Source organism: Saccopteryx bilineata, chromosome 4 (genome assembly GCF_036850765.1).
Source record: "Saccopteryx bilineata isolate mSacBil1 chromosome 4, mSacBil1_pri_phased_curated, whole genome shotgun sequence".
NCBI lineage: Eukaryota > Metazoa > Chordata > Mammalia > Chiroptera > Emballonuridae > Saccopteryx > Saccopteryx bilineata.
The window spans coordinates 205000813-205024934 of record NC_089493.1 but is presented as its reverse complement, the minus strand read 5'-3'; the positions used below and the strand labels follow the sequence as shown (position 1 = coordinate 205024934).

Below are 24122 nucleotides of genomic sequence, written 5' to 3'. Positions count from 1 at the left end.
TACTTAAACCTGATGAATGTAAAAATAAGAAACAAAATGGTGTAGAGATGATACAAATGGCATAAAATGAACAAAGAAAATTATGATATATAACAATAATGAAAGCAAATTATAATAAAATATGACTTAAAGATTTTTATAACATATTTCACAGTACTGTACATATAGCCTACTCAACTTCCGACCAAATCATGTTACAAACAGTCTGTCAGAACCAATCGTGGTCGTAAGTGGAGCACTAGCTGTAAATCCAAGCTCTGCCACCTGCCAGCTGTGACTGTGAACAAGTTATTTTAACTGTTCTGAGATAGGTTTCCTCATCTACAAAATGGCAACATTTTTTACAGTGCAAGTTTCTGATGAAGAGTAGATAGATAATGCATGTGCTATATACAAGTTACTAAACTAATAAACACTACTGACAGATTTCCAGAAAAGCAATTTTGATCAAAATTTGCTGACATCTTTTCCTCTCTCTGAGGGTATGTGTTATATGAAGATAAATGACAAGAAGAAAGAACATGGATTCAGAGGAGGACCTGGGAGGAAAGAATTTCTTGAGGATGTGGGGAAATAGTATTAACTTTACTGTACTTGTCAGTCCTAGAATAGTTCCCAGGATCCAACCAAGAGACCTCATCTCAGTCAACAGAGAAGGGTAGCTGAAACATGGGTCTCCTGACCCCGGAGTCCTATCTTGGCACCATCCACTTGCCATGAAGTCAGAGACAGAATCACCACTCACTGGGGGTGTGGTGAAGGGTTGGTTTTAGAGGATTTCTGGAATCCCTTGTCAGGAAGTTTCAGAAATTACAAAATGCTGTGCCATTTCACATGCTTTTTAATCTGATGTTTACAGTTATTCTGAGAAAAAGGTATAAAGAATCTGAGTTACCCAAAGTCATGACCTAGCAAGGGCTGAATCAAGATTCGGGCATTTGTATTTCTCATTTTCTTTGAGGGCTTTCTTGGGACCATGGGAGCCTTCAAGGAACACAACCTGGAAAGTGGGAGATGGGAATTTAATGCCTTTGGGGGAAGTACTCAACCAGTAGTTGTTGGACAGGAGTACTAAGATCCTAGCCTCTGGTTCCCATAGGTGCTCCCAGCATGAGTAAGCCCCAGGTGCTCACAGCAATAATACCCACTGGTGAAACATGTCCTTCGCCGGCTCTTCCCTTTCCTCTGTCACTTTCCCCACTTCCTGTGTATGCTTCCCATCTATGCAAACAATCAGAACTAGATCTTGTGTTCTACTTTTGGAAGAGCCCAAACTGAGACTAATTCTAAAATTACCGTTATTGTTTTTAATTATACCACTTTTTTACCAAACCCAGCAATACTGACCGTAGGTTGCTGATTATTCAGAACCTGATAACATTTTTAAAGCTTGAAAAAAGTAAAGATAACATAAAGATAACATTTTTGACAAAGCAGCAAATTATTCCTTCTGCTCCCCTAAGTACCCACCTTGCCAGCAGCTGCTCTAATTTCAGAGAACTGTAGTGATGGCTTTGAAGGGGCTCCATTAACACAGTTACAGATCCAGTTTGGATTTTCTAACTATTAAACAATAGATTTAAAAATATATTCCCAGGTCCTAGCTGGATAGCTCAGCTGGTTACAGGTTTGACCCCCCAGTCAGGGCACTTACAAGAAAACCAATGAATGAATGCATGAATGAGAGAAATAACAAATTAATGTCTCTCTTTCTCTCTCTCAAAATCAATAAAATATATTCCCACAGTAAGATAGTAAGATATTCTTCTTTTCTTTTTCTTTCTTTTTCTTTTTTTTTTTTTTTTACAGAGACAGAGAGAGAGTCAAAGAGAGGGATAGACAGACAGGAACGGAGAGATGAGAAGCATCAATCATTAGTTTCTCGTTGCGCTTTGAGACACCTTAGTTGTTCATTGATTGCTTTCTCATATGTACCTTGACTACGGGCCTTCAGCAGACCGAGTGACCCCTTGCTTAAGCCAGAGACCTTGGGTCCAAGCTGGTGAGCTTTGCTCAAACCAAATGAGCCCGCACTCAAGCTGGCGACCTCGGGGTCTCAAACCTGGGTCCTCGGCATCCCAGTCTGACGCTCCATCCTCTGCGCCACTGCCTGGTCAGGCCTTTTTCTCTTTTTTTAAATGTCCTAACAGGGGATCAAACCTACAACCTTGGAATACTTGGACAATGTTTTAAGCAACTAAGCTACTTGGTCAGGGCTAAGATATTATTTCTTGATCCAGGAAAACAAATTACTGAATTCATGCTCAAAACTATAAATATGATCCATATATTATAAAAAATAAGAGCAATCATCTAAAAATGCATTCTGGATTTATCAACTTTGCACACAAAGTTTAGGAAAATTTTGAGAAAGTTTTCAATATAATATTTAAAAATGACCTAGCACTTTCTTTTAGTAAAAGGAGATTCCCAGATTCTGGTAAGTAATTAACTCTGAGCCAAAAGAGTTTACTTTAAAATATACATGTATAAACTTATCCTGTGAAAATGAGTCACAGCACCACCCACTACAATGGGGTGTTATTTACCCTGAAGTGCGTCCCTGTCCAGAGAGGCCGGCTGGTAAGTTAGATAATAAAGTTCACATAACATGTGTTGTTTTACAGACTCTAACCATTTATTTTACAAAATGGCAATTTCTAATATCCAGCAGTCTTCTACATTTAAAATTAATTTCAGGGAAAAGGAACTCGTGTTCTACAGCAATATAGTATTGTAAAAGAGTTCATTATCAACTTAGAAGGGTTAAAACACTTTCTCTAGTGATTAGGATTTACCATCTTTCAGTGAAATGAGGTGACACTTTTCTTGTGCTTCTTGTCAGAGAAGAGGTATTACAGGCACAATCTTCTTTCTTTACTCAGACCTGTCCTCTGAGGGTTCCTTTTACCAATAGATACAGCAGGTGGATGTCCATTTTTCTATTTTGGTTCCCAAGTCTGGAACAAATCCTTTTAATGCCAGGAAGGACTCAAACATATGTGACCCACAGGGCAGAGCTTGTGTTTCCCTTCCTCTTTACTCACATGCTGCCACAGAAAGACAAGGCTTTCTTTCTTTTTTTTTTTTTTTTTTTTTTTTGTATTTTTCTGAAGCTGGAAACGGGGAGAGACAGTCAGACAAACTCCCGCATGCACCCGACCGGGATTCACTCGGCACGCCCACCAGGGGGCAACGCTCTGCCCACCAGGGGGCGATGCTCTGCCCCTCCAGGGTGTCGCTCTGCTGTGACCAGAGCCACTCTAGCGCCTGGGGCAGAGGCCAAGGAGCCATCCCCAGCGCCCAGGACATCTTTGCTCCAATGGAGCCTCGGCTGCGGGAGGGGAAGAGAGAGACAGAGAGGAAGGAGAGGGGGAGGGGTGGAGAAGCAGATGGGTGCTTCTCCTGTGTGCCCTGGCTGGGAATCGAACCCGGGACTTCTGCACGCCAGGCTGACACTCTACCACTGAGCCAACCGGCCAGGGCAAGACAAAGCTTTCTTGGTGGCTTTGCTCACGTGCTCATTGCTGTGCATGTAGATATCAATAGTGCGAATGTGTGGGAGATGTTTTGAATAATGTATAGCACCCAAGGGGAAAGAACAACAGACCCCCAACATTCAAATTATTGCTCTTTCAGATTTTGAAAGCTAGTGATCACTTGTGTCTTGCAGAATCTGGGGGCTCTATCCCCAGGTGCAAAGTACATTTTCCAGGTTTCTCCAGGGCGAAGGCAGGGTGAACACCCTCATTAAACTTGTGCCTAATGATGAAGATCAACTGTCCACTTTCAGCATTGATGAACAGAAGCCTCTGGTGGTGGCAGTCCAGCAGAATGCCCACTCTGGTGGGGTGCTCGGTCACATGGACATCGCTCACAATGCCACTGTAGAAAAATGTGTATCTGAAATGAAGCAGAATGGAAAATTAAAAGGTGCAGAAATCTTGAAGGACTGTGATAAAGAAAATCAATTGGAAATAATCAATTTTCATTTTTTAACTTCAATTCACAACAATTAGTTGCAACAACGTTGTCCCAAGTACTTTAACCAGGTCCTTCCTGATGCTAAAATGCATGACTCATTCCAACAGATGGGCATTTTTAATAATTTTTCTCCTCTACATTAGGAAGCCGTCCCAGAATAACGTATGCCTCCTCTGTGATTTTTATCAACATTCTAATTCTCTCCCACGTTTTAACTCCGCATTCATGGTGTGTCATTCTTTTGAATAAAATTCCTTTGAGACTGCCATGTATTTTTAAAAGTACTGCTGGCTTGCCTTCCATAAAATGAATTAATTTTACAGTTTAAAGATTTCTAATAACTTACATAGGGCCTTTATACAGTTTAAGAACTATTGTATTATTTTTGCCCAGTTTTACCATTTGTATAAGCCCCCTTAGTCCAAAGCAACTCTCTTTTTCATCTTAGTGTTTTTGCGGGCTTGCAGCTAAAGAGGTTGCCTGTGATTTACCCTTTCACTTGAAACAAATTTAATTCAGCGAGTAATCATTTGGGCATCTCTGTGTATCCAGTACTTTACTAGGCCCCCTGAAGGATATGAAAGGCCAGAGTGCATTGTCCTTGACCACCAGGAACCTGTGCTCCACTGAACAGGAAGGAAAACTTGATGACGACTTAAACACAGGCCAAGCTGAGACTCCAGCTCAAGGTACAGATTGGTGAAGTGTTTAGTTAACATATATAATAAACCTGTCTTGGTTGTGAGAGGAAAGGCCAGGTTGGGAAGGAGGGATTGTCGAACAGAAGAAGTTAAATCTGGAGGTTTTGCAGCCAATCATAGCAATGGAAGGTGGGCCCCAAGAGCAGGGTCAGGAGGAAATGAGGGATGGAGAGGAGGAAGGGGGACGAGGGAAAGTTCTGTGGCTATGGAAGGTCTGAGGGATGGGGCAGGACAGACTGGGCCCTTAGAATCTGGGTTAGTGACTCTGGTATGGCAGAAACGGCAAAGGACATTTCAGACCTTGCAATGGCTCTGAAAGGTCCCAAAGCTTGAGTGCGGACATACTGGGGGAATGGCAAATTGTCACCTTCATTGCAGGATGAAGCTCATGTGAAAGGGTGCACATTCATGGGAACGGGAAGAGAAACAAGACTTCTGTGATGATAAGGGAACCTGTAGAGCAGACAAAGGCTGTAGGGGGCAATGATGGGGACCAGCAGTGTGGGCTGGGGCTCTTATAGCAGGCTTGGGGGGGCAGATGGGCTCATGCTCAGCCAGAAGAATAGCCAGGCTAGATAGGCAGAAAAGAGGAAAGAGGAGACCCAATCAGTGGCAGCAGCAGAAGCAATGATGAGGTGGCAGAATTAGTCTTATGTTGTGGAAAACATCCCCATTTGCCTGATGGGTTTGGAGGGGACATGTGAATGACTTTGAGGACATTTCATGGATAAGTAGTCAGGAACTAGACTTTCCCTATTCAATACAGTAACCACAAGCTACATGTGGCCACTTAAAATGAATCAAAATGAAATAAAATTCAGAACCCTGTTGTTCAGTCCTGCTAACATATTTCAAGTGTTCAGTAGCCATACCATTTTTCTATTTTTGCAGAATGTGCTATGACACAGCATTGGTCTAGAAGGTCCTTAGTCCAAATAAACATTATCTCCAACCTTTCATGGAAGGCCGCTGGTGCCCACAGGCCCAGCCCTGGCCAGTCCCTCCCCACCATGGAGGCTAAGGAAGTAAAGATAGTCCTTGAAGATGTGGCTCTACCAGTTCCACAGGGCCTGGAATATTCTTTGTCCTGTTCGGCTTCTTCTCTAACCTGAACTCTGACCTAAAACCAATTCTGTCTGCGTGGGGCCTGACTTCTTGTCCAGCCACCGCCTGTTCCTCCTTGGGACTGTTGGTTCCAGTTCAAACAAGGATCATCCAGAAGCCTGACTCTAGGCACTTGTGTGGCCCCAGAACTGCCTTGCTAGGGCTCGCACCCTGAGCTGGATGCATCCCCGTGAATCTCAGTACTGGCCCAGACTGAGCCCACATCCCTTTCGACCCTTGTCGTTGCTCATTGCTCTGCCTAGTGACCTTCTTTCTGACTTCCCCTCTTCACTGCGATCCCACCTGAATTCTGATACCACTGTAGATGTTTGTAGATTTTGAGCAGAAAAGAATGGGATATGATGAAAATGATACTTTAGCAATAACTGCCTACTGTGACATAGAATAGCTCGGAGTGGGTGGGAACTAGAAGGAGGCTGCAGGTGTGGGGCTGTGGGTGAAACTAGTCAGGGATGTGTAGGAGCCTCGGACCAGGGTGGTAGAATTAGGAATGGACAGATTCTTTTTCCTTAAACTCTCTTCATTTTTTCCTTTCCGATGTGACTATTTAAAGCTTAGACTCTATGCAAGAAGAATCAAGAGTGACACTACTTGGTTTAAAATCATGAAGCCAGAGAAAGTGGAAAACATATCTACTTGCTCTCAGATATGAACCAAAAGTGCCATAGCACTTTTCTCAGCATCCTCAAGGCTAGTGATGCTCTATCTGAAGCATGGAATGCAGGCACGTGAGCCCTGAGCTCTCTGTGCTGTGATCACACAGGTGGGTGCGCTCTTCCTCCCAGGATTGACTGGACCTACCCTGGGCCTGAAGGAGCTAAAGACCAAAGGTGTTGAAACTGTTGAACAAAACATACAATTCTGTTTTCTAGAATCTGGAAATCATTAATGGAGGCTCGTCTTTGGTTTGTATTCTTAAGAGTTCAAGTGTCTAAGGACCTTTTCATAAAATCAATATCCAGTTTCAGCTCAATATCTGATTATAAACTCCAGGTTTGAGTAATTTTTAACTTCATGCAGGGGTTGGGCCTTTAAGCATTGCACAGTGCTTAATCCTAATTGCTCTGACTTGATGAAATGTGACTTTAAATAGCTCTTGGAGATGGCATCCTTATGAACCATGTCAGAGAATCATACTGTCAAAAAGGATGCAGGGAGAAATGTGCAGAGAGAGATGTGCAAAATCCCAACCTTTGGGCCTTTCTCATGGAAGTTGCAGGCCCTAAAGGCTTTCTTTTTAAAGCATTACATTTGAAAAATAGCCCACAATTCAAAGCTCTTCCCTGTATCTGATTTCATGTGATCCTCATAACCTCAAAAGGTAGCAGACCACACCACACATCAATGTCCCTTGACAAGACAGATGAGGCATATGCTCAAAGGGTTAACCAACTTCAGGTAAGTAGCCAAGAGGAGGATAGAACCAGGACTAAAATCAGGTTTCTGGCTCCCAGTTCATTGCTCCTTTATTAGACCATCCTGTGAGCATATTCAGATCTAAGCCCTCTGAGATGAACACAGGCTAATGGCTTTTTCACTTCAACCAACTAAACAACACTAATAATGTAGACCAGAGGTTAGCAAACCTCTTTTGTAAAAAGCCAGATAGTAAATATCTTAGGCTTTGGGGGCCATTCAATCTCTGTTGCAACTAGTCAACTCTGCCATTGTAGCACAACAGTTGCCATAGACAATTCGTAAACAAATAAACATGGCTATGTTCCAATAGAACTTTATTGTTATAAACAGGTGGTGGGTCATATTTGCCCTGCGGGCTACAGTTTGCTAACCCGTGCTATAGACCAATGTGGGAAGGGCATTAGGGTCCACTTCTTACTCACTCCTTTTGATTCCTTCTCCATGAAGGGAGCCCTTTTAGCATTACTCTGTGTCATCTCCTCAACTCCAGGGTGAGTTTAGAAGGAAAAAACTGGCCATGCATGTTCTGACATTCCTGTTCTATTCCCTATCTTTTGGTTATAAGCTTCCCAGGGAGACATGTATCCTTCTTTGCTTCTCTAGGGACCAACTTTGACTTGCAGGGTGGGGAAGATGGCCTGGCCAAGGCTCTGGGTTGGTGTGTCCAACTATTAGTAGGATTTTATATATATATTAAACCCTCTTGCTCTCAGATATGAACCAAAGTCTCTGGCTTCCTCAGTAATAAGAATAATAGTTTAATCTCTATATACTTTACTCTCTTGTTTTCTTTCTTAGTTGGATCAGAACTTGGGCAGGAAGTAGAATGCCATTTATTAGGCCCTCAGAGTTCTCTGCCTAAGCATCAACTCATGACACTTTTATGAAGGGGGGCAGAGGGCTCCAGCTTACCTCTGTGGCTCAGAGCAGTGCATGTACCATGAGGTCTCCCCTTGGCCCAGTGCACCGGCCTGCACAGCTGAGCTGGAGCAGATGCCGAGTCGATAAGCTGGGCAGTCTGTGACTGTGGTTTCCCAGTAATGCTGGCCACAGGCAGGCAGCTCCTCACCCAACACTGATGGGATTCTGTAGGCAAAATTAATCAGGATTTTCCAGGCTTTATCTCATAGACATAAACATCCACAAACTCACACACAGTCTAAGCAGGATTCTAATCTTGGGAACTGCTGGAATTTGACTAAAGACATCCATTGTTCATTGTGCCCCCAACACTGATCTGATTGCCACAGAATTCCCTAAACTCTCAATATGCATTTGACATATTTTCACTGCCACATACAACATGCATTTACTGCACACTGCATCTCTTGAAGAAGTTGGGAACCAGAAAATAACTAGACTAATGCAAGACAAAAAAGAAATGGCACAATCTCTGATTTTAAAAAGATTGAGAACCTACAAGGGGGGCTGGTGGGGAGTTCCAAGAGAGCATGACTTGCAGTTTTTTTACAGAACTCACAAAAAAAGAGTCTCCAAACGTTTTTTAACAATGAGTTCCAGTGTCTGCTGACCTAACTAGGCACAGAGACCAGTGAGGCACTGCTCTTGAACAGCAGATGGCTGGCAAGGCCAGAGTGGAGCCGAGTGTGGAAATAACCAGAGCGGTGGACGTGCTTTCTAAAAGCTGTGTCAGCACTTTTCGGGACTTGAGTAGGTGCGCCTGAGAGGTTGCTGAAAGGTCTCTTTTTGTTTCACCTTTGCTGTTTTTATAAGAGTCACAAGGAAATAAACCAAAGCTATTTCAACTGCTGACGGGTAATTTTGCTTGTATGAATTGCTCAATTTTGCTTTAAAGTGGCTGAGACAGCAAGGAAGCACTTTTAATTTAAGCAGTGCTACTACTCAGTCAGCACCTCTCCCTCTCCCCTTCGACAGAGGAGAAAATGATTAATGCAAGGGAATGTGTTTTCCTTCCTCATGTCTTGACCCAATCTCATTTCAGAGAGGTGGCAGGTTGCTCTCTAGAGCAAAGCCTGCCTGCCTCATAGCTATGAGATCATTTTTAGGTTATAACAAATAAATAAAATTCTATAAAATATATTACAGTTACCATTAGTTGTTACGTATGAACTCTCACCAACCAGTCTATCTTATTGTTGTTTTTTCTTTTTTGAGAAATTCACCAAAAGACAGAAAAGACCAATCTATTCAATCTATTTTTTAAACACTTTTTTTTCTGAATTCATTCATTTGTGTATCTTTAGCATCTCGAGTGTCCTGGGCCCCATGTTGAATGCTGGGGTTTCCAGGGTGCAGAATATAGGGCTGTCGCTCAAGCGTTATTCAAGATCAAGTGCCTCAGAAACGGCTCCACACAAGTTCTGACCTTTTCACAGATCCAGTGAAAGGCTGCCAGGGCCCAAAGAAGGCTCAGCCATTTACAGGAGCAGATAACACCTGAGCTGGGCCAGAGACAGGTGAGTAGCAACCTGATAGGAAAGCAATGCAAGTCACTGCTGGTCAGCTCAGTGCTTGGTGGGGAGAGCTTGCCAGTAGCCCACGCCTGCGCCAGCAGCAGCCTGTGTTTCATGTGGGTCACAGTTTTCAAGAGCCTCTCATGTATTTTCTTCCATTTGACCATTTTGACCATCAAAATAACCATGAGAGATTGCAGGCAAATGGCAGAGAAGTCTCTCCATGGTGCCGTCAGCTTTTGGCTCTTCCTCGCTTGGATGCTTCTTTTTGTGAGTGCTATGGGGGTTAGGGGTGAGCAAGAAAGTCTGAAAGTCCTATATGTGGCCAGAGTTAGAAACTCAACAAAATGTCATTTTCCTCTATTGCTTTTCAAGTAGATGGATGCAAAATTTGTCTTGGTATTGAAAATAATAGAAGAATTAACCCAGATTCTTTTTTTTTTTGTCCCATTAAGTCAGAGATAATACCTTAAAATAGCCTATGTTTTAAACAAACCATCTGTGCTTATATATCCAGTAAAAATATTGATACCTGCCCCAAGTTATGAACTATCTCTTTCATTTTCCCCCAAGTAATGAACCCCAACCAAACTGCATGCGTATGCACACATTTGTATCTGATAGCACACATCCAGGCATTCTCATTAAACCAAAAGGGTGCACAGTGAGGCCACAGAAAAGTGACACACCCTCAGAACTTTCTACTGCAGGGACATCTTGTATTTTCTTCTACTCACTCTGTCAGCCGTCTTCTCTCAGCGAAGCTGATCACTGTCTCATCTGAGGAAATCTGCAGAGCAGGATGAGCTGTTTCTCTCAACAAGCGAAATCTCGTTCCTATTGCAATTTAAAAGAACAGGATTATAACATTGCCACAATGTCGAGTGCTGTCCCTAGGCCAAGTTCCATACTTCAGACCTTAGTCTCCGTTTCTTCTGATATCAGTATACCCCAGTGTTCTTAAGTCCACAGTGAAAAACTTCATACGGCATGAACGAATGCCAGTGGCTGCTCACCACCGCTGGTGTGCCTCCTGTCCTAGGACTTGTGTGCTAGGCATGCTGTGCTCCTGGCATCAGCAGCATCCATGTCACTTGGAAATGCGTTAGAAATGCAGAATCCCAGTAACAACCTCAGACCTACTGAATTAGAATCTGTATTTTAACAAGATTCTCAGGAGATTCATGTGCACATTAAAGTCTGAAAATGCACAGGTGTGACCCAGAGGAGTGGTTCAAACAGTGGAAGGTACAGGCACCGTAGTGGCATTGTAGGAAATCATCTCTGGGAAGGCACCCTTCCTGTCTTCTCTTTATAAATATCAGTTGGTGCCTAACTACATCACAAATGAGGCACGTGCACAAGTTTTTGCTGGTTAAGCAACTCACTTCACATGCCACACTCAATCTTGTGCCATCTTTGGGCATAGGATAAAATAATAAAATTATTTGCCTTTCTGTTCCTCAGTTCTTTTCACAATAATTGAGAACAGCCAAACATTTTTGTTAGTATCATCTGAGTATTTTCTCCAAAATGTCATTAAACAGTTTTATCACCTCCCTGAGTTATACATTTGTTCAACAAACATTAATTGGCACAAACAATGTGGTAGGCACAAATACTAAACAAAGGAATAAGACTGAAAGCTTGTTCATAGAGTTCACAATGTTATAAAATAAGAATATCCCCTTCCCACACACACTGAAATCATAGCCATATTATCATAGCTATATCACATTGTCAGGCAAATAAGAGTCACTTAGGGAGGTTAAATACACACATCAGAGCCCTCTTCAAATTAAATAGGTCAGGATCTCCAGAGGTCAAGCTTGGGCATCAGTATTTTCAAAGTACCCTGACAGATTGCAAAGGGGTGGCCAAGGTTGTAACCTTCTAAACCAGAAAAATAAAAGAAACATGTTAACCCCTAACCAATCTTGGGTCCTCATGTCAAAAACCTAGCCCTGGCAACAGGTTTGTGTCTTTAAGAAGTTGCCTTCATGGACGTTTTCTCTGGGTGGTGGAAGGGAAAGAATGAGGATGCTTGGAAATATTTCTCTGTGTACAAAGGAGAAAGTACCTCTGGTGGAAATGAGGGCAGCTTCACTTTGTTCACTTGTTCCAAATGTATTGATGGCTCTCACATAGAAAAAGTAATTATCATTAGGCTGGAGGTTAACCTTCAGCTGGAGTCCTTTAATTCCAGAGAAAGATCTAAATACAAAGGGAGAATAATAGTTTTAAATGTAATGTCATTGCTAAAAAACTCATCATATTTCAACCTTATAGTGAATGAACATGTTTTATTAACAACAAATAACTTAGTTTTTTCTCTTTTAATGACCACTGGCATTAGCAAGCAAGATTCTACAAGATGATCATTGTTCACTAAGATTACTTTATTAAATCATTTCTACCTCTGTCAACTTTTGTCCAACAGATAGCTTTCTAAATGCTCTTTGGAATAAAATCAGACAAACTTTTTTTTTAATCCAGAAAACAGACCATCAATTAATGAATCTATTATTTTCTTCATCAATTTTTGGTTCATGGGCACATTTGGATTAAGATGATGTTGAAACAATCTTCAATACAAAGGACACTAATTATCTCATTAACAGATCTGAAATTGTGGAAAACTTAAGGTAAGTGATGATTTTGTACCTAGCTAACATGCTAAAATTATAGAAACTGAGATCTTCAAAGAAGACAATTATCTTTTAAAGCATGCTTAATCTTGGCGAGAAAAGAGAATTCTAATTGCCAAGTAAAATCCCCAAAACTCTATTCCTAAATCTCCCTTTTATAGTAAAAGAAAGTGATGGTAGTGGTGTTTTTATTTGGCAATAGGTTTGGCAAATGCACTGTAATAGCCCAACCATTTAAACACATAGGGACTTGCTGGATTTGAAGATGGAACTGTGAAGTTGCCAGGGAACCAGGACAGTTTTGTATCTTTTTTCAGTTCTCTCTAATCTGTTCGATATCATGGCCCAGAGCATTTATACAAATATATATTTGTAAAATAAATAAATAAATCACGCAAGTACTCTTCTTTTGCCTTCCATCTAGAGAGGCTTTGGAGAGAGCTACAAGTTAGGTTTTGAAATACTAACGAAAGAATTCCTAACCCAAGTGCTAAAGAGCCACGGTCCTGTTCCTGGGAGAGGTGTGTTAGACAACAGTCAATGAAAACAACACAATAGCTTTTATGTTCATATTCAGAAGGATTTTTTAAATCTCTTTTTTGCTTTGTTTTTGTATTTCTTTCTGTTTGTTTTGTTATTAATGAAGGTATCATAAAAGCTTTAGGATCAAAGAGTGGCCACTATTCATCTACAGACAGATTTTTTTTCCATGTCATATCTACTTCTGTTGATTTATTTCACTTTTCACTACCTACCTCAGAAAATAACATAAAGAACCAGGAAAAAGAAAAGGTATCATCAATCAGAAAATAAATAAATTTAGAAATTTTTAAAAGCATAAAATCTGTACAGAATAACAAATTCCTCCCACTCTATTTCTAAAAGCACAAAAAATATCAGCATGTTCTTCAGAAGGAAGGGGGGAGGGAGGGGAACACCCGGTCTACATATATATATGCTAGTTAGTGCCTGTGTCTGCAGAAGGTCAGTGTAAACCCTCAAATGTCACTGGTTGTTATTTCAGAACCTACCACTTGACCAGAACCTCCCGAGAGTCTATCTTTAGATGTGCCGAGAATGGGTCTATGCAATTGAGCCACACGTCCACAGACAACGCTCAGTTCACAACAATGCTTCAGTGAGTTAATTAAAAATAAGTCCCATAATTGACAATTTAATCCCCAACTAATATCTAGAATATTATTCTGGGGTAGATATATTGCTTATCTTATCTTAATTGATGACTGAAGAGATTAATTATAGTAAGCAATAAAATTATTGTCTCAATAAACACACTGGACTCTGACCTGCATTTCAGGACTCACTCATTAAATAAATATTTATTGATCACTTACCATACACACAGGCTCCATCTCTTCCAGAGGGGAAAGTGGCAGGGATAAGTGAGAAAATTTCATCTATAGAAACTAGATAGAACATACTGACCTCGTTTTGTAACAATGAGCAATGAGGTTGTTAAATGCTAAGGATGCTGCTTGGGGGGTAAGTATTTGCTCTTAAGTTTTATGAAGTCTGTCAGGGAGGAAATTCCATATATATAGTCAACTACATGCTATGTGTCTTATCACTCATTTAAAGAATAAAGGTTTACAAGATAATTAAGCCAAATATAGGAACAGATCCTGCTTTCAGTGCCTGAACAGGTCATGCAGACTTGACAAACACGCACAATACCCTGACTGAGTCTGTGAAATAAAAGCAGCAGGCATGAAAATAAAAGTAATACAAGATGTGGTAATGTCTTATTGTTTATAAGTTGCCATCCTATGCTCAAGAACCAAGAAAAAAGCAAAAAAACTTAGATACAAATGGTTCATTTCCATGTCTATTTATTTTGTTTAATCTCACTTAAATGTCACAAAAGTTTTCATGTCAGCTGCCCTTGCTTTTTAGCCAAATGAAGACTTCAAAAAATTTTGGAATTTGAAAACTGAAGAGTGGCATCCTCCCATAGGTTAAATTTTGAATTTTGTTAATTTCAAAAACTTGTCATAATTGCAACCAAATCCACATGAATTATAATGAACTTGCAGTTTGTAGAATTCAAATTCACCAAATATCCAAACTAAGGTAAGTGATTAGGCAGCAAATGAAACCACGGCAAGTTGCTGGTGCTTAGGAAAGAAGGAATTTTATAGCCTTATTATTAATGTGACTGATCTGACTGTTAGAAGTCTAGGGCCAATAATAAAATTCAAAAGGTAGTAAGAAATATGACTCAAATGGTCTCACTTTGAGTCATAAGTATGGGATTCTCCCTACATGTGTCACAGTGCAGTGGGAAAGGATGGCTTTTTATATGTGCAGTTTCCAGGAATACGAGGGCAAGGAAGCATCTAGAAACCCTGACCCCATCAACAGATTAGCTGATGGAGAATACAATCACAGAGCTCTGAGCCCAGTGGGTCTTCAAAGGACACTCCACCTGCTCCTCTCTCCATTGGTAGGACAAAGGCCATTTGTTAAACTCCAATTCTGTAAAGCAGAGAGAAACAATTTAAAGACCAACTGTGTCCTTGGAAGTCTGAAGTGCCACTATGTGGATGAGACTGATCTCTTATGGGTTTTTTCCCCCCAGAAGGCAAATGAGTGGGAGCCACTAGAAGGCTAATATCTGCCCAATATAATGAGTACCTTTCTAGCTTGAGCGCTTTCACACTTTAGTTTTTGCAAGGAATAATCAAAACTTTGTCATAACCAACTATGAACAATGGGGCAAGAATCATTTTACATAGACATTATAAAGAATCTTTATGAAGTAAAAAAATTAGGGACTTAATGTTTAATGGGAAAATATTAAAAGCATTTCCATTAAGTCAGAGAGACAGATAAAAGATTTTAAAAAACTGGAAGATAAGAGGTAAAATTGATACCATTTGCAGATGATATGACTTTATCTAGAAAACTCAAGAAAATAAGGTGAGACCTCTTACATAATAAGAAAATTCTGTAAGATGGCTAGGTGTGAAACATAAGAAGTCAAAAGCCTTCATATACAAATAACTAAAAAAGGATAAGAGAAAAAGCTTATTCAAATAGTGGCACCACAAAGACCCTAAATAGCCAAAGCAATCTTGAGAAAGAAGAACAAAGTGAAGGTATCACACGCCCTGATTTCAAACTATACTACAAAGCTACAGCATAAACAGTATGGAAAGGGGCACAGGATGCCCTTGCTCCTTGGCTAGGTTGGTTGTTCTCTAGGGCTGTGCCCACGCTGGTGGATGGGCTGCTGCTTGCAGTGTAGCAAGAACCATACTCCACTGGGATTTGCACAGGACAACCCCTGTACCCCCTGGCATCAATAGGGGCACTCCCTGGGCCTCAATGCCCAGCCAGGAACTCTGGCCAGGAAAGGGCTGAGCCTGAGCGACCCCTAGGTTTTCCTGTGCCCTCTTTCTCCACCCTATTTTATTTCCTACCCTTTCTACTGCTACCACTTCAGTTCTCCGTAATAGAGCCGCCATCTCCCCTCTGGCTAGAGATGACTTGTGCCCCAGAAATATGGACCCCCACCATGAGCAAGGATGTCTCCAAAAGCACCCCAAAACTGGTGGGCTGCAGGCTCCACTTCCTCAATGGCTGCATGCTCTCTCGTATCAGATGACCAGGCACATGTACAGAAAAGATAAAGTAGGTATTTTCCAACATCCAAATGGCACAGTTTTGAAACAGCGATAGCCACCTCCAAGGGGTCCAAGAGATCTAGAATTCTATAATATGGTTTATGCTGATGATTATACTGCCAGTGTTCTTTTCCAGTTATAAAAAATATTTGCCACAATATTATGACATCTGGTCACCACCTACTACACCAAATGATTTATATCTAAAACTTGAAGAGGTGATCCATAAATTAAATAAGCCCTGTATAGGCCCTGGCCATTGGCTCAGAGGATAGAGTGTGGGCCCAGTGTATGGACGTCTGAGGTTTGATTACCAGTCAGGGCACACAGGAGAAGCAACCATCTGCTTCTCCACCCCTCCCCTTCTCCCTTCTCTCTATCTCTCTCTTCCTCTCCTCCAGCCATGGCTCAGCTGGAGCAAGTTGGCCCTGGACACTGAGAATGGCTCCATGTCCTTGCCTCAGGTGCTAAAACAGCTCAGTTGCTGAGCAACAGAGCAGCAGCCCCAGATTGGCAGAGCATCACCTCTTAGGGGGCTTTCTGGGTCAATCCCAGTTGGGGCACATGGGGGAGTATGTCTCTCTGCCTCCCCACTTCTCACTTAATAAAAATAAATAAAAAAAGAAAGAAAAGATGCTGTTGCTGCCAGTATTCAGAACATTGGGAGTATCGTGCAGTGGTTTGAAACCTAGAGCAGCTTAACTTTTTTGCAAGTTCATTACTGTTTTGCAGGTTCATCTCAGCCAACTACTACAAAATCAAATGACAGAACTTTGGCAGAAAAGTTTTGTCCAAAGGACAACTCTCAAACACAGACATACTGGAGTACAATAAAAACTTTGGAGTGTTAAGTTTCACAATGAATGGAAAAATAGAGGCTTCAGTAGACAAAGCTCGTCCAAGATGTATGCTCATCACAGAAAAATATACCCAAAAAATCATCACAGTCAGATTTCATTGAAAATATAGAGCAAGACAATGGGTGGAAAAGCTTGTCATAGAAACAATTAAATGGAAATGTACTTTTCCAAGTGGAAAATGTTTTCTACCATCTTCCCACTGGTTACCAAGAGATTGCAGAAGTAGAAGTGGAAACGATAGATTTTGCTCATGTTTTCCCTAGAAACACAATAGATGAGGGATATGTTTATGGGATGAAGCATTTAATTACTGTACTGTAGAGTATTTTTGACAATTGAATCCTTTGCTGCAGTCTTTTTAAGGGGTGGAGCAATCATTGTGAAGAGCAGCTGTCATTATCTCTGTGCTTGTAATGTGATATAAAAAATTATATTGTGAGTCTACATTTTATTTGTCTTTATACTTTTAGTAGAAGGGTTAACTTTTTTATAATCTTACAAGAACTAAGTTTTTGTTCATAAGACAACTATAAAAAAATAAAGAAACTTTGGAATGTTAAGCAAGGAATGTGGTGGCAAAACAAAACAAAAGAATATGGTATGGGCACAAAAACAGCCATATAGATCAGTGAAACAGAATAGAGAGCCCAGCAATAAACCCACACTTAAATGTTCAATTACTCTACAACAATGGAGGCAAGAACAACAATGAGGAAAAGATAATCTTTTAAATAAATGGTATTAGGAAAACTGGACACCTTTATACAAAATAAATTCAAAATGGATTAAAGACTTACTTATAAGACCTAAAACCATAAAACTCCTAGAAAAAAACACAGGCAGCAAACTCTACAAAGGCAACAAAAACAAAAAATAAAATAAAAGAATGGGACTACATTACACTAAAAAATTTTTGCACATTAAAGGAAACCATCACTAGAATGAAAAGCCAATCTACTGAATGGAAGAAGTACAAATGATATATCTGATAAGGGATTAATATCCAAAATATTTTAAGAACTCATACAACTCAACATCAAAAAAAGCAAACTATCTGCTTAAAAAATGGACAGAGGACCTGAATAGAAACTTCTCCAAAGAGGACATACAGATGGTCAACAGACACATGGAAAGATGCTCAATATCACCAATCATCAGAGAAACGCAAATCAGAACTACAATGAGCTATCACCTCACACCTGTCAGAATAGTTATTATCAAAAAGTCAATAAATAACAAGTGTTGGCAAGAATATGGAGAAAAGGAATTCTTATGCAATGTTGGAATTATAAACTGGTCAAGCCATTATGGAAAATAGTAGGGAGGTTCCTCAAAAAATTAAAAATACAACTACCATAGAACCAGCAATTCCACTTTTGGATATTTATCTAAAGAAAACAAAAACAGTAATGCAAAAAGATTTATGCACCTCTATATTCATTGCAGCATTATTTATAATAGCCAAGATATGGAAACCACCTAGGTGTGTCCATCAACAGATGAATAGATAAAGAAGATGTGAGATATATATATAATATTACTTAGCCATAAATATAATGAATTCTTGTCATTTGTAACAACATGGATGGACCTAGAGGGTATTATATATGCTAAGTGAAATTAGTCAGACAGAAAGACAAACACTTTATGATTTCACTTACTTGTGGAATATAAAAAAATAAAATAAAGCAAAACAATCAAAACAGAAGCAGACTCATAGATATAAAAATTAATCGTTGTCAGAGACGGGTGTAGAAAGTGCTGGATGAAAAAGGAAAGGAGATTAAGAGGTACGAACTCCCAGTTCTAAAATAAATAAATCACAAAGATATAATGTACAACACAGAGGATGTAGACAATGCTGTAAGAACTTTGCACAGTGACATATGGTTATTAGACTTATCATGGTGACCACTTAACAAAGTATACAAATGTTGAATCATTATGCTGTATACCTGAAACTATAAATATATACCTTTAGTATTTTATTATACAAAATATATTGTATGAGATGACGGCAGAGTAATAACACGGTAGGAAGCGATACCGATAAATCTCTCCAAAAACTCAACAAGATCTTCAACCAGAAACAGAAAAATCTATCCTTGGAGCTTCCAGATGTTCTACAATACACCCAAAAGTATCCTCAAGCGAAAAATTGGCTAAATATATAATCAAACCCCGAAGGAAATAGGGAGTAAGAAATGCTCCGCCTTCCTCACTAACCTAAATAGGGCTGCTTTCACTGGGAACTGAGAGTATAGAAATATAAGGCAGGCAAAGGGAGTGAATAGATCCAGGCCGCGGCACAAACGGCCGAACCAGGCTGTGGCATAGAGATCCAAGCCAAGAAAAAACTGCGTGTGCCAACCCAGTCAATACAACCTAACACTCCCGCCAAATCCACACAAAGAAAGACAAGTGGGGCAGCCATTTTCCCTGATCTCCTGGTCGCCGCACGCAGATAGTGGGTGAGAGATTCCTCCGAAAGCCCCGGTAGTGGATGCCCGTGTTACCACACAGAGAGGGAGAGTCAGGGGCCTTTGTGTGGGCCAACAGCGGAATCTCAGGCCACCCCAGTGCCCTGAAAAAGCCGCACACTGGGAGGGAGCGAGAGCCAATTCCAACGCTGGAGCTTTTCTGTGCGGGCGGGGGTTTCTCTCAAAGGGTGAGAGATGGCCTGATATTCTGGTCTGTGTGCACAGAGAATGAGCAAGAGTTTCCTCTGAGGACCCTGGGAGTGGGCGCCCAACCACCCGTGTTACCAGACAGAATGGCAGAGCCAGAGGTCTTTGAGTGGGCGGAAGCCCTGCCTGATTATGCTAGCAGCTCTGACTGACTGAGACTTACCCAGAGCCCTGTGCTGAGTGGGAATAGAGTGGGGAGTTGACAGCTCTTTGAGCCTCTTACTATCCAGGCAGAGACAGCAGCAACCCCATAGCTGGATCATCAGGCTACTAATTGAGGAAGGAAAGACTAGGAGACAGGCTCCAGAAACACAGACTCTCTCACTGTCAGAGCCTACAAATGCTAATGAGTCTCCACTGCCAACAAGACTGAAGCCCAACACATGACATCGCCATAGAGACTTATCAACTGCAAACCTCTACCTGAGCGTGCCAAAGGGGCAGAACCTGGGGTACAGTCACCGACCAGGAAGAGGGAGAGAAAAGAAAAAGCAAGAAGATAACCTCTCAAAATCAAAAATAATCCACAGACTTTATAACCTATTCCATTTTATTATATTTGTTCGCTTGTTTCTCTTATCTTCATTCTTTTTTTTTTCCTCCTCCAATTTGGTCGTTTAATTCTCTGCCGGTCTTACTCTCTCTTCACCTTGAATTACACTACCCATAAGTGTTGCATCTCCCATTATCTTTTCTTTCCTCTTCCTTTCTGTCTATGAGGATTGCACTCCAAAAACATTAACTCTCTCTCTCTCTCTCCTCTTTTTTCTTTTTTCTTCTTCTAGTGGTTCCCTCTTTTTTCTCTCTCTCTCTTTCTTTTCTCCCTCTATATTAGTTTCTTCTTTTCTCCTTTACATCTCCTCTCATTTAATCCTCAATAACGAACAAATTATCTGGGACTCAAACTTATGTTTGTGGCATTTTGGGAGTTTTTACTTTACTTTTTTAACTCACTAGCAGTGCTCCCATCCCTGGCTCTCCATTTTATCTAGTTTTTGTTCCACTAAATACTATAGTAATTTTTTCATTTTTACCAATTTCCTGTTTCCCTCTTATTCCTCTCATTATACCTCTTAGTTAACCAACACCTAAAAGCAAATCATTTTATTCTTCACCCAAATTTTTTCCTTATTTGTGTTTTGTGGGTCCATACTCCCCTTTTTGCCCCCTTCTTACTTCTCCCCAAATAAGGCCCTCCATTACAGGCATTGTTTGTTTTATTTAGTACAATATAACTCACAGTTCATCACAAAACTTTCTCAAAAAAGAGGGGAGAGGAGAGGAGAAAAAAAAAGAGGGGGAGGGAATAATTTCTTTTTTTTCCTTTAATTTTTTTTAATTTTTATTTTTTTTAAAAATAAACTCTTCTATTTTTATTTTTATTTTTTTAACTTTTTATTATTTAATAAATCTCATTAACACTATCAACAAAACCACCCTCAGATGCCATTAAGAAAGAGAAAATCGAATATCATGGATACAAAAGAAAGAGAGGTAACACAGATAAATGAGGAAAAATATATGAAGAAAAAATTTAATATATTGGAAACCTTGGAGCTAAATGACAGAATTGAAAACAGAAATTCTAAAAATACTCAGAGATATACAAGAAAACACAGAAAGGCAATTTAGGAAGCTCAGAAAACAACTCAATGAACACAAAGAATATATTTCCAAGAAAATTGAAACTATAAAAACAAATCAAACAGAGATGAAAAACTCAATTCACGAGCTGAAAAACGAAGTAACAAGCTTAGCTAATAGAACAGGTCAGATAGAAGACAGGATTAGTGAAATAAAAGACAAGCAACTTGAGGCACAACAGAGAGAAGAAGAAAGAGACTCAAAATTTAAAAAAATGAGATAGCCCTACAGGAATTATCTGACTCCATCAAAAAGAATAACATAAGAATAATAAATATATCAGAGGGAGAAGAGAGAGAAAATGGAATGGAGAACATACTCAAACAAATAATAGATGAGAACTTCCCAAGCCTGTGGAAAGAACTAAAGCTTCAAATTCAAGAAGCAAACAGAACTCTGAGTTTTCTTAACCCCAACAAACCTACTCCAAGGCACATTATAATGAAATTGGCACAAACCAATGGCAAAGAAAAATTCTCAAGGCAGCCAGGGAAAAGAAGAATACAACATATAAAGGAAGGCCCATTAGATTATCATCAGATTTCTCAACAGAAACTCTACAAGCTAGAAGAGAGTGGACCCCAATATTTAAAGTCCTGAAAGAGAGGAACTTTCAGCCACGAATACTATACCCATCAAAACTATCCTTCAAATATGAAGGAGAAATAAAAACATTCACAGATAAAGAAAAGATGAGGGAATTTATCATCAGAAAACCCCCACTCCAGGAATTACTAAAGGGGGTTCTCCAATCAGATACAAAGAACAAAAAACCCCATAAAACTACAAGTAAAAGCTCCAAGAAGAACACAATAAAACCAAATTTAAACTGTGACAACAACAAAAAAAAAGAAGGGGGGAGAGGATGGAGATTAACAGTAGCAAAGGATGATGAAGTGCAGAAATACTTATAAGATAGGGTACTACAATGAATACGGTAGGTACCCTTTTCATTACTTAATGGTAACCACCCTTAAAAAAACCACCACAAAAGCACATGAGACAAAAAAGATAGCAACAGAGGAAAGATGTATGGAATACAAACAAACAAAAACAAATGATAGATAAACAAAAGAGAAGAATCAAACTAGATACAAAACTAACAGAAAGCAATTTATAAAATGGCAGTAGGAAACCCACAAGTGTCAATAATTACCCTAAATGTAAATGGATTAAACTTACCAATAAAAAGAAACAGAGTAGCAGAATGGATTAAAAAAGAAAATCCAACTATATGTTGCCTACAAGAAACACATCTAAGCAACAAGGATAAAAACAAATTCAAAGTGAAAGGCTGGAAAACAATACTCCAAGCAAAAAACACCCAAAAAAAAGCAGGCATAGCAATACTAATATCTAATAATGCTGACTACAAGACAGAAAAAGTACTCAGAGACAAAAATGGTCATTTCATAATGATTAAGGGGAAGTTGAATCAAGAAGACATAACAATCCTTAATATATATGCACCAAACCAAGGAGCACCAAAATATATAAGACAGCTACTTATTGACCTTAAAACAAAAACTAACAAAAATACAATCATACTTGGAGACCTCAATACACCGCTGACGGCTCTAGATCGGTCATCCAAACAGAGAATCAATAAAGATATAGTGGCCTTAAACGAAATACTAGAACACCTCAATATGATAGACATCTACAGGACACTTCATCCCAAAGCGACAGAGTATACATTTTTCTCTAGTGTACATGGAACATTCTCAAGAATTGACCATATGTTGGGTCACAAAGACAATATCAGCAAATTTAGAAAAATTGAAATTGTACCAAGCATATTTTATGATCATAAAGCCTTGAAACTAGAATTCAACTGCAAAAAAGAGGGGGAAAAACCCACAAAAATGTGGAAACTAAACAACATACTTCTCAAAAATGAAAGGGTCAAAGAAGAAATAAGCGCAGAGATAAAAAGATATATACAGACAAATGAAAATGAAAATACGACATATCAGAATCTCTGGGATGCAGCAAAAGCAGTAATAAGAGGAAAGTTCATATCACTTCAGGCCTATATGAACAAACAAGAGAGAGCCGAAGTAAACCACTTAACTTCACACCTTAAGGAACTAGAAAAAGAAGAACAAAGACAACCCAAAACCAGCCAAAGAAGGAGATAATAAAAATCATAGCAGAAATAAATGAAATAGAGAACAGAAAAACTATAGAAAAAATCAATAAAACAAGGAGCTGGTTCTTTGAAAAGATCAACAAAATTGACAAACCCTTGGCAAGACTCACCAAGGAAAAAAGACACAGGACGCAAATAAATAAAATCCAAAATGAAAGAGGAGAGATCACCACAGACATCATAGATATACAAAGAATTATTGTAGAATACTATGAAAAATTATATGCCACCAAATACAACAATCTAGAAGAAATGGATAAATTCCTAGAACAATACAACCTTCCTAGACTGAGTCATGAAGAAGCAGAAAGCCTAAACAGACCAATCAGCAGGGAGGTAATAGAAAAAACTATTAAAAATCTCCCCAAAAATAAAAGTCCAGGTCCAGACGGTTATACTAGTGAATTCTATCAAACATTCAAAGAAGACTTGGTTCCTATTCTACTCAAAGTCTTCCAAAAAATTGAAGAAGAAGCAATACTTCCAAACACATTTTATGAGGCCAACATAACCCTCATACCAAAACCAGGCAAGGATGGCACAAAGAAAGAAAACTACAGACCAATATCTCTAATGAATACAGATGCTAAAATACTAAACAAAATACTGGCAAACCGAATACAACAACATATTAAAAAAATAATACATCATGATCAAGTGGGATTCATCCCAGAATCTCAAGGATGGTTCAACATACGCAAAACGGTTAACGTAATACACCATATCAACAAAACAAAGAACAAAAAACACATGATCTTATCAATAGATGCAGAAAAGGCTTTTGATAAAATACAACACAATTTTATGTTTAAGACTCTCA

The 24122-nt window shown here is 39.6% G+C and overlaps 1 protein-coding gene and 1 pseudogene across 1 annotated transcript in view; one reads left to right on the top strand and one right to left on the bottom strand.

Moving 5' to 3' along the window:
• Positions 1-3070: 3070 nt before the first annotated feature.
• CMYA5 (cardiomyopathy associated 5) overlaps positions 3071-24122 on the bottom strand; it is a 146153-nt gene continuing 125101 nt past the window's right edge. Inside the window, exons 10-13 of the mRNA XM_066273653.1 lie at positions 11745-11878; positions 10402-10501; positions 8142-8315; positions 3071-3903 (exon numbers count right to left, since the gene is read on the bottom strand). Of these exons, the coding sequence (XP_066129750.1) occupies positions 3657-3903; positions 8142-8315; positions 10402-10501; positions 11745-11878 (655 nt within the window). The 3' untranslated portion in view covers positions 3071-3656. The remainder of the gene's footprint in view (positions 3904-8141; positions 8316-10401; positions 10502-11744; positions 11879-24122) is intronic.
• Positions 14621-17158, top strand: LOC136334039 (inositol polyphosphate multikinase-like; annotated as a pseudogene).